General features: G+C 50.3%; 4 protein-coding genes and 1 non-coding gene across 5 annotated transcripts; 2 read left to right on the top strand and 3 right to left on the bottom strand.

The window, feature by feature from the left end:
- Positions 1-1,952: 1,952 nt before the first annotated feature.
- On the top strand, positions 1,953-2,424 carry Pmar_PMAR021781 (hypothetical protein; the record flags this gene model as incomplete). Its single annotated transcript, XM_002772414.1, has 3 exons — positions 1,953-2,039; positions 2,088-2,139; positions 2,183-2,424. 3 exons carry the CDS (start codon positions 1,953-1,955, stop codon positions 2,422-2,424), a joined length of 381 nt encoding a protein of 126 aa, XP_002772460.1.
- Positions 2,425-2,569: 145 nt separating this feature from the next.
- On the bottom strand, positions 2,570-4,838 carry Pmar_PMAR021780 (conserved hypothetical protein; the record flags this gene model as incomplete). Its single annotated transcript, XM_002772413.1, has 11 exons — positions 4,739-4,838; positions 4,578-4,686; positions 4,476-4,538; positions 4,230-4,428; positions 4,089-4,188; positions 3,954-4,042; positions 3,778-3,908; positions 3,640-3,730; positions 3,490-3,597; positions 3,296-3,442; positions 2,570-3,247 (listed from the first exon to the last, which is right to left on the bottom strand). Exons 1-11 carry the CDS (start codon positions 4,815-4,817, stop codon positions 2,570-2,572), a joined length of 1,794 nt encoding a protein of 597 aa, XP_002772459.1. The 5' UTR covers positions 4,818-4,838.
- Positions 4,839-5,310: 472 nt separating this feature from the next.
- Pmar_PMAR021779 (pre-mRNA-splicing factor SLT11, putative) lies at positions 5,311-7,124 on the top strand (the record flags this gene model as incomplete). Its single annotated transcript, XM_002772412.1, has 11 exons — positions 5,311-5,401; positions 5,455-5,560; positions 5,736-5,841; positions 5,896-6,030; positions 6,081-6,172; positions 6,224-6,286; positions 6,348-6,454; positions 6,509-6,610; positions 6,656-6,741; positions 6,791-6,888; positions 6,941-7,124. The coding sequence occupies 11 exons, from the start codon at positions 5,311-5,313 to the stop codon at positions 7,056-7,058; spliced, it is 1,104 nt and encodes a 367-aa protein (XP_002772458.1). The 3' UTR covers positions 7,059-7,124.
- A 555-nt stretch (positions 7,125-7,679) lies between these two features.
- Pmar_PMAR021778 lies at positions 7,680-7,753 on the bottom strand. The gene has a single exon. It is a non-coding gene; the product is annotated as a tRNA-Val (tRNA).
- A 573-nt stretch (positions 7,754-8,326) lies between these two features.
- On the bottom strand, positions 8,327-9,936 carry Pmar_PMAR021777 (ribosome biogenesis regulatory protein, putative). Its single transcript, XM_002772411.1, has 10 exons — positions 9,800-9,936; positions 9,654-9,751; positions 9,520-9,605; positions 9,385-9,477; positions 9,256-9,336; positions 9,094-9,206; positions 8,785-8,884; positions 8,673-8,739; positions 8,448-8,623; positions 8,327-8,394 (listed from the first exon to the last, which is right to left on the bottom strand). The coding sequence occupies exons 1-10, from the start codon at positions 9,924-9,926 to the stop codon at positions 8,376-8,378; spliced, it is 960 nt and encodes a 319-aa protein (XP_002772457.1). The 5' UTR covers positions 9,927-9,936; the 3' UTR covers positions 8,327-8,375.
- Positions 9,937-10,166: the final 230 nt, after the last annotated feature.

Here is a 10,166-nt window from a genome sequence, read left to right as displayed (position 1 = left end):
ACCGACATTACGGGGGAAACAAACATCACAACAACAAGAAGCGGCAATTCGGGTTATTCTGCATTTACAACCGACAAACAGCTTGAAACGTCAACAGGCCAGTCGACTCCGCAGATCTTCTCAAAGCACGGGGGGGGGATCTCGAGGGAAAACTTGTCGGTTGAGATACAAAGCGCCGACTCGGACGACAGCCCTCTCTGAGAGGGCCTCTCAGGGAGCAATGCCAGAAAGGGGCCTTGAGTCGCAGGTAGGAGGAATTCGCCTAAAGGAATGCACGTACAATCGAGCAACTTATGTGAAATAACAGCCAAGATTGGAAAGCAGCAAGGAAAATACCAAACCGTTACAGACAATCAGATGACGAACGAGTACGGCGAACAGTCGACGTCTGTGGTACCCCCAGCCGTAGGGGACCCCAGAAGAACAAAACAACGGTGTAAGAGCATCAGTAGTCGCGCCCAAGCCCCTTAAGAATGGTCATCCACCAATAACGCTTCACAACATTAAACGACGAGCGACATGGAAGATGCGCATCCCGCTCGAAGAATCGCAAGATTGCAAGATACCAAACGTATCTTGCGCGCGCCCAATATTCTGTGTGCGCGTCTGGTGGTCGCACGACGTGTCTTCCGAGTCTGTAAGTCCAGCATTATTCAGTCGGTGTCACCGTCCAAACCGGCAACCTCGTATTTGTGCGTCTTGACTATGCTTCCTCGTCGTCAGCGTAGACTTATCTTACCAACGAATGTGTTGCGCAATGAGTAGCCACAATAGCTGAGAGGGTAACAATGGGGCATCCCAAACAGTATGAATCGTAGGGCTGATGACTACCCAGGGCGGCGGGTGGCCAACCAAACTGAGTTAACGGCTAAGCTCAGGGATCTGCTCGCTGTCAAGACAGGTTGGACCAGTTGTGGTGAGGGGGAGGACAGATGGGTATCCTCTGTCAGCGACCACACCGAGCCGACAACGGCCTTGGACTGCCTACCAAGGGGGTGAGGTGGTAGTACCCTCAACAAGGTATTTCACCAAACCGGCGGATAGGGAGCGACAGCCCCCGTTCGAGTAAGTGTAACCAACAACCAATGTGACCGTCACCATCAGGTTCCTACCACATGTGGCCGTCCAAAAACGTGTCGTATCCGCCGTTTCGAACCATCTTGCTACTGCAACTGAGCTAGTGATGCTTTCTGACCAACAGTATCAGCATCATGCGGTCCTTGTAGATATCAGCCCAGCGCGATCGCGATGCTCTCGAGTCGCAGTGGCGGTCGCAACAAGTCGGTAAGGACCCCAATATAGCACAGCTAGAGGTAGGGGGGAGATCCACTGCGCTGTTGGTAACTGTACAAACTCAGGAGGATAGAATGCAGCTCATGACGACTAATGAAAAGCTTACGAGAGATATAAGACAGGAAAAGTTAAAGTTGATGAGGTTACCCGAGATGGAAAAGTTACCGAGCGGTGAAAGTGGCCCGCCCTTAATCGACGAGACTCCATCCTTTCACACACCATTGGCAGCCTCGGACAAGGAGAACGATGTTGATGATGACAATGCTGATCGAACACGTTTGTCCAACCTGTCAGAACTCACTCTGGTAAGCGTCCTGTCATCATTTCCAGTGACAGTATTCTCGTCAGACCCCGGACGAGAGTCCCTCAACAGATCCTCGAACTCCCCCACCAGCGCCCGCCCAGTCCCGTAGGAGTCTGCCTGGTGGAGTAGACTTGAAGTTGGCATTTGATCCATCACCCCGACCCAAGGAGCCGCTGCCTCAGCCCAGCTACGCACTCAATACCACCTTCATTGCTTTCAACAAACTTAACACTGGGTAACCGGCCCTAGTCGACTAGGCCTGCCGTCGCCGCCGCCGCCGCCAAACATATCAAATTGCAGGCTCAACCGTGATCAGTATGTAGGGGCCGTCTCGGAGAATCCCCCAAGTGTCGCCATGTACGATAACACGGCCTTTGGGGACACTCCGACAATCATCAGTAATGACACTGTCGTGTCCAACGTAGAGGACGATAGTGACGAGGTAGTAGTAGTCTTTGGCCACAAGGGAAGAAGATTCGTATGCTCTCAGATAGCTGAGGACCTCGCCTGGCTTCGGACAATCCATGAGGATCTCCGTACCAGTGAGGTTCTATGTAGTTGTATCGTCTATCAGGAATTCTTCAGAATACGAAGAAGGTCTCGGTGAGGGTGGAGCTCAACTCGAACGACCGTCCACCGATGTGGATATTCTCAAGGCCACTGCCCGTCTGCTCCTCACTGACTGTCCAACGTCAATTCTCTCATCTCCCTCACCCTATGCTGCCATCGTCAGGTTCCTCGGCAAAGGTAAGCACCTCTTTGTATACACTCTCGAGTCATTACGTTTCAGTGCCACAAGGCGTTACCTTTCCTGGGGCGCCATCTGATGAGGTTTCACCGGATGATATTTCTAATTCGCCACGGTCATAATCATTTCCCTTACTCTGTCGTTGCTGCGTTTAATAGTATGTCAACAACGCAATCAACAGCGGGAAAGGAGAAAACACGAATAACATTATGTCGTTACAAATGTCATCGGCGAATACCACTACCGATAAAACTGAATGCTGATGATTTACCCGACTGCTGACCAACACTCGTAAAATTCGAACATTTCCCATCCATACACGGCCCGCCAGCAGCCTGAGCCGCGGCCTTGGCGGCCGCCTCAGTGAATATATCGTCAAGTTGCTGACCACCCATAGTGTAGCCACCTGCCGAGTGGGTCTGTTGGGTACCGTTGGCTTGTATGCTACCCACAGCTAAGTCGGGCAGGAGTGAAGACGCTTGCTGGACGGGAAGAATCCCAGATGCCGACTGCTCTCCGAGAAGATTATCACCGACTGTTTGGTAGCCTGGGAGGAGCTGCCTGTTCTTGTCTCCTGCGGCTATCGATCCACCCAGGTTCAATCCCGACAGATCGACCTCCTTTGCATTCGAATTAACAGGGGCGTCGAGGAAATCAGCTTCCCCAAGTAAAAGCAAATCGTCGCCACCAGCATTGTCCACCACGGCCGCTTCGACCGGCTTCTCCACAGCGCTATCCCCACCGCCAAGGTCAAGCAGGTCCGGCATCGACTGCTTGGGAGCAGCCACTGGACCATGACCATTGGCCCCATGCAGGGCTCGGGACACTCGAGCCGCTGTAGCACGGCAGATTTGGGGTAGAGCTTGGGGATCAGAAACACAATCAGTACAGACATCCCGTACCTAGGGATAATTTCGTGGCGCAGTGACGATGTTCATCCGCACTATTACCTCCTCTCTGTCAGCAAGGCCTTCCACAGCCCTCAGAGCTCGCAGCCGGGCTTGTGGGTGACCCTTAGTGATACGATCGCCCAACTCGGATGCTATCTCTGTTATACCGTATTCAGATGATTCCCCTTGGACCCTCTTTAGGAAGACCTAAAGGCACACCAACCATAAGGACCTCAAGGCAGACACGACCCTACCCCGACAGCGACCGAACCACTGGTCAGTTGGCTGACAAGTCGGTACTCAGGTGTCCGATGGTGTTGCTCACTAGGAGCCGCTACTGTCATCTGCACCCTCTCGCTGGCCTAAGTGGAGCATCCCACCGCCCTTAGGGAAGACCTCCCCACCTTATCAACTGCTGGAGGAGGTACCCACATGCCCCTATCCGAATAATGGTTATACTCCTGACCACCCGGGTAGCCGTACCCTGGAGTCTGCCTACCAAAATACCAATTACCTAATGTGTGCATACTCTCCCACCTCACCCATATCCTGCATACTGCGCAGAGGCCCCAGGAGTACCCCCGTGCCACCTCTGGTACGCTGATGATAAAACACTGGCAGCACTGGCAGCCGCCTGGCCGACCTTGCTAGCGATGGTGTTGGTCGCTGAGGCCTAAGGGGGAGGTATGAAGACCGGACTAATCCTAAGGAACCCTACCGGTTGAGTATTATTGTAATCGTTGAATTCGGGATTACCAAAACCCTGCATGCGACCGGTACTCACTGGTGGGCCAGGATACACACCACCTGTTCCAAACACACTGCCATATCTAACGAAATCACTTATCTTCACCTGGGTACGGTATTGGCTGTTGCTGCTGCGGAGGTGGTGGTGGTGATGCTCCCCATGAATTCAGAGGAGGTGGGCCGCCCCCTGTAGTAGAGCCAAACCCCTACTAACAGTGATTATAGTACCTATACCACACCGTACTACCTTAATCCTGTCATGCAGACCAGAATAGGGAGCAGTAGCTTGCCGAGACTCCTGTGAGCCGACAGAGACGGCGGCCTCATTGAATATTATTTTCAACGCTGCCTCGGCCTCTTCTCGAACTGCTTTACTCGGAGCATCACCTCTCAGTGGGTCGACAGGCCCTCGGTACATCCGACATGACTTCACCACATCTGCTCGTCTGAGGATATTCTTAATACCGTAACTCCTCCAAATCCTGTCCCTCACCGTTGTATCCTCTTCCTGAAGTCTATACAGGCCTGCACTTGTGCATCGGGGTCCAGGACATTCCTAACCCACTACTACCTCCCACATGGTCACCATCACTACCGAATTATCCTCAAACACTTGAACTTGACGTTGGCATCGTCTTTGGTGGTTATCTTATTACATAGGTAGTCCTCCAGCTGATGCGATCCATTGGGTGCGTATGTCATCTCTGAATGAAGCGAGTTATATGCGATTAAGATGGAGATGGTGCGGTATGTTACTGGCGATTTCGAGGTACATGTAGCCTGGTGTTGGCTGGGCATCTGCTGCAGTGGCCCGATTGAGGAGGCCTCGGTCCATTAAAACAGTCAAGGGGAATACTTTGGGGTTATGGACTTGACTTATCCTCAACGCCAGTTCAGAATTGGAAAATATGCACATGTGTTGGTGAAAATTTTCGTAAGAAATTCTGGAAATTTCTTATTGGTCTCTGTACACTTCTACCCAAATTCGTATATAAACTCCTCTAATAAGTGAAGAAACTCCTGAGCTCAGCTGAGCAAAGCCAACATATATTCCAACACTGGCATTGGGCCTGTTTCATAGGAGCAAATTGCGCCTTAAACTTAAGTAACGCCTTAAGTATACCTCAAGTAATTAGGACATCCTATTTCACTACACAAGTAAGCACGATAAGACGCCTTAAGTTTAAGAATACTCAAGGCGCCTTAAATGAAGTATCCTTGTGATACAGGCCCATTGGTCTGAGGATGACGGCCACCTTGAATTTCGTGGCGCGTGACGCAATTTCTCCTCCTCGTGCCGTCTCCTCCGGCAATCCTTCCCAGCTGCTATGGGTGAGCGTGGAGAGCAGATAGTATCGGGTGTTAACCATATAGGGGCAGAGGAGGCCACCTTCCCCATCGTCTGTGAGACCTGTCTTGGTACTACACCCTCCTATACTGTACATTGTAGTAGTAGTCGACTACTACCTCAGGTGACAACCCATATGTTAGAATGCAGAAGGAACCCATGGGTGATGAATGTAAGATATGTGAGAGGCCCTATACTATGTTCCGATGGAAAGCTGGCTCCAAGGGGAGGTAGTAGTAGTAGTAGTAGTAGTAGTAGTAGTAGTAGTAGTAGTAGTAGTAGTAGCAGCAGCAGTAGTAGTAGTAGTAGTAGTAGTAGTAGTAGTAGTAGTAGTAGTAGTAGTAGTAATGGTAGTATAACGAAGTAGAAGTGAATACGGTGCTGATGCTGATGATCAGCATGCAGGTATAAGCAGACCGTACTTTGCCAAAACTGTGCTAGGATGAAAAACGTCTGTCAAGTTTGCATCTTCGACCTGGACTTCGGGCTCCCAGTGCAAGTTCGAGATAAGGTAAGCTCGGCTTGTCGTCGGTCATCCAGGAGTTTGACCATAGTTTTTTGTCAGTTCCTGTCAGAGGCTGAGAAGTTAAGTCTACCCGAGTCTACTGTTGGCCGGGACTACCAGGCCCTTAACAATTCTCAAAACGCCAATCCAGCATTGACCTATGGCAAGCTAAAGCATCACTCTATGCTGCAGAAGGTACTCTTGCCTCCTCAGCTTCGGTAGTCATCTCAAGCTGCTCATTTCAGTTGGCCCGGACCGCACCGTACTACGAACGGAACCAGGCTAGGATATGCTCCTTCTTTGTTAAAGGCACATGCAATCGCGGGGATGAATGCCCGTATGACCATTGCTGCCCATCTGGAGGCCCATCGTTATCACTGTCTCTTAGGTATCGTCATGAGATGCCTAAGCCTGAGGGAAATGATCTGAACGATCAGAATATACGGGACAGGTCAGAAAGGGGGGAATGTTCTCTCAAGATTTGGTGTGTGCGATTGAATATTACTTCTCAGATATCACGGCACTGATGACCCCGTGGCTAAGAAGATACTCAAACAGGCAGCAGAGAAGTTCCAGTTGGAGGCACCAGAGGACACCTCCATCACTACTCTTTATATTGGTACTATAACGCTTGGGGAGGCTTCGGTCGTTACCAGGAATCAAAGTTTGGTAGGTGGGATCGATCCGAATGCGCAGATCGGGGAGAGCAACATTCGTGCGGAATTCGAAGAGTTCGGACAAATAGACTCCATCGTCCTCGTTGAGAAATCAAACTGTAAGCAGTGAACAAGGTAGATTCCTCTATTCTTGGAAATCCCAGGCGCGTTTGTCGAGTTCACCAGCCGTCAGTCTGCCGAGAAAGCCGCTGCGGAGAAGGGCGGCAGCAATCTGGTTATAAATGGGGCTGTAAGTGTTCTAGATGTCCGTATGCCTCATAATAGTTTTTATATCACAGCGCCTTCGGGTCTCGTGGGCTAAGCCGAAAACCGGAGGACTCTCGGCTGGCTCATCAGCTTTAGTAAAGGCCGCCGCTGAGGGATCTGCCATCAAACAGTAGTACAGGAAGGGGCTGTGTCGTCACAGCGCGTGATTGTTGAGCGTTTAGGACGGTGCTGGCACCAGCTGGATCTGGGGTGTATCCGAGTATGAACCCGATGGTACACGGCAATGCCCCGATCCCTACAGCCACTCCTGAGCAACGAGCACGTCAGGACAAGAAATAGTCGAGGAGGAGAAACCCCTCCCTATCCAAAGACCATTACAGTACATAGTCTTAATTCTGTATCTTTAGCGATGTGGTTTATTGTTCGTCAAAGTATCGGGGAGGTTCGAACTTGATTATTGCGCCATATTGATCACCAGTGATGAGTTACAGCTCGTGTGAGTTTTCCGATATTCCTATTCGGCGGCGTGGCAGCATTGGCGGTTCATCCGCAGAGTCAATTTGTGTGGAGTTGGACAACTGAGGATGTGTGATCTTCGGGCTAATGCCGACACGCAGACTCAGTATGCAGACTAGTTGGAGAGTGCATCTGGCTTTCTCACTGTCCCTTTGGTTGAGGCGAAGGCGTCGGGCTCTGACGCCAGTCCGACAGCACAGTCTTCGGTTGTCGGAGATTGTTCTGTCGGAACCAGACCGCGAAGTTTTTTTTTCTGTGCGCAGAAAGGTGCGAGTCATAGCAAAGAGGAACCGGGATTTGGATAAATTCCGACGTGTGGATTTCAATACCGTTCGCGTGGGTGGGAACGACGACTAGAGCCCCTAACCAGCTAGATTTTATCGGACGATGTATGTATTAACGATGAACTCATTTCGTTGAGGACAATCATCGCACTTACTGAAATACTGGAACCGAGAATCGAACTCGGGACCTACTGCGTGTTAGGCAGTCGTCATAACCAACTAGACCATTCCAGCGTGTTGAAAAACAAGATACAGTCGACGCTTAGTTCTAGCGGTTCAAGCTGGTTTCGCCCTAGCGACATTCGCAGACGATCATGGACCGTAAGCATCTCAATTTACAAGTGAATGTACTGCAATATCATGTCATTGTGGAATCTGTGGTTGTTGAGTCAACTTAAATCCTAACTACCACCTTTCATAGGAAATGGCACGCCCTGCTTTCTATGCAAAACACACTGCCAGCACTAACGTGTAGAATAGACCAGCAACAAATTAATCGACACGCAGTCCAGCAGAATAGCAGTGATTTGATGATTCAAACGCTACAATCGGGTTTCGACAGCCCCCCCCCCCGGCACCAGAGCCCGGCTTAGACATCTGATGATCCAGGGAATAGCAGTGAAATGCCTCCTTAATTCATCACTAACGCCTTGATCTACAAATATTCTCAACGCCCTACATATCCTGGATTCGGAGCCGACTACCAGCATTTCAATGACTTCGACCCCAACTACATGAGTAACAATGCAAAGACCGGTTTCCCAAGTTACTGAAGACTAAATCAAACAGAGTAGTGAAACTGTAGAAGTGACGTTGGTGAGTGGAATCATAGCAACAGAAGTCGGCTGAGAGGCGGTCATCGATGCGCCTTCTTCCTAAACCGAGGACATCTAATACTTCATAAAGTACTGCGGAGTTTTCCTATTACTTTTTAGATCCGCCACTTTGTGCTTTCTCTTCCTTCCGAGCGGTTTCATGTAAGGTCTGCCCCCATCCAGCAGCCTTCTTTTTATCGACCTTCACTGTACCAGTAGACGTGGTCTCCCCCTTCAAAAGACGACCGATAACTGCGAGATTCTTCGACTTCTCCTCATTGATAGGAGTCTAACAAACGAGCCCATCGCAAAGGCTGATACCCGTAGTGGAGCCCTACGGCAGTGTCAACCTTCCGGCGCTTGGTGACCGGCACTTCCCTCTCGTTCTTCTGGCGCTTATCAAACCTATAACTCCAGCCCTCGACTAGTCAAAGACGAATACCATCTCACTTGCCACTAGATGCTGAGCTCTTCTGAGCTCGGGCTAAGCTCTCCTTCAGATTGATCGTACCACGCTTGATTGAACCCAGTTCAGGGCCACCAGAGATACCTTACGAATGGTGAGGGGAACATTGGTCGACTACATGTGTTGATGACGGTGGAGAATTTTTGAGGAAATTGCAGGGAATCCTAGTTGATTTTCGTATAAGCGTCTGTAATAAGTGAAGACTCTCGTGAGCTCAGCTGAGGAAAGCCAAAATATATTCCCACACTGTACGAGACTAACACTGAGGGCGGCGTTGGACCAGAGGAGCGTACCGGCTGGCATCTTCTTTCCAACTCCCTCGAGCTTATTCCTCATCTCGCGAACCTTCTGTTTCGCGTGGCCAAGCTTTTCAATCGCCTTCTGTTTGGCGAAAGGATCCTCATACCTTATAGAAATACCCCTCCCAGGAATCGAACCCACAACCATCCGCATACGGATTGTCTCCACGATCCTCATTAACCTCCACCAGCCAATTCATCTTCTCTTGATTATGCTTGATAGAGTTAGGACCCCACCTGAACAGGCCTCATCTTTCCAGTACTCCTTTACCGTAAATGCCTCACCTCGGCACCCAGTCCTTAGAAGTCTCATCCCACACCATTCTACTGCGCTTCTTCTTATCGTCCAGACCCTTATCCTTCGCAAACTTCTCCCACCTGAGCGATTGATGGTATCAAAAAGTTCGAAAGCCCATGTACCTAGTCATCGGCTTAGGTTTCGGAAGAGGCTTCTCACGAGGAAGTCGGACAACCAAACCATCAGGCTGACGAGCCAGCTGAGTCGCCTGAGCAAAACCGTCACGCGCCATGAAATTGATAACTGCTCTGCTAACCTCTGGCAGAGTGGCGAAGACGGGCCCTTCAGCGATGCCAGCAGACTCAGTCCGGAGATCAAAGATGCGATTGATCAATAATTGGGTATTGTCCCGAGCTGAGCGAGAAAACGTAAATTCCGACCCGTCCAGTTTCAGTGTACTACCGATTTCCTCAATATCATCCTTCTTAGCATCGATATGGTCGATGTCAAAAGCTGCAAGGTCGCACAACTGGTAAGAGAGGTTATCCTCCTTAGAAGGGTAAGGGGATCGGAGGGTAGAGGTAGACATTATAGCACAGTATATCCCCTACAGCGTATCAACTAGTATTCACACTACAGTAGCATGTTGACATCGCATTGTGAGCCCCGATTTGGTATGGTGTGGGATATGGAGGTCCTCGACAGGCCCTACCTCGCTGTTTTCGAAGGGGTGCTATGTGTAGGAGGGAGCGCATCGTACTTAGTAGTATTACCCCCGTATACTCCGCTCTAGATGACTACTTTCTCCACCAAGCCGTATCTTGTTCTA

Source organism: Perkinsus marinus, assembly GCF_000006405.1.
Source record: "Perkinsus marinus ATCC 50983 genomic scaffold scf_1104296961124, whole genome shotgun sequence".
NCBI lineage: Eukaryota > Perkinsozoa > Perkinsida > Perkinsidae > Perkinsus > Perkinsus marinus.
The sequence above is the reverse complement of the archived record's forward strand: the minus strand, read 5'-3'. Positions and strand labels throughout refer to the sequence as shown.

Excerpts from the sequence above, each read along its gene's own strand:
- Pmar_PMAR021777 (XM_002772411.1), bottom strand. The coding sequence starts at position 9,926 with ATGTCTACCTCTACCCTCCGATCCCCTTACCCTTCTAAGGAGGATAAC. Across the intron at positions 9,478-9,519 it reads AAACCTAAGCCGATGACTAG|GTGGGAGAAGTTTGCGAAGG; the intron begins GTACATGGGCTT and ends TCAATCGCTCAG. Across the intron at positions 8,740-8,784 it reads AGCTCAGCATCTAGTGGCAA|GTTTGATAAGCGCCAGAAGA; the intron begins GTGAGATGGTAT and ends CTGGAGTTATAG.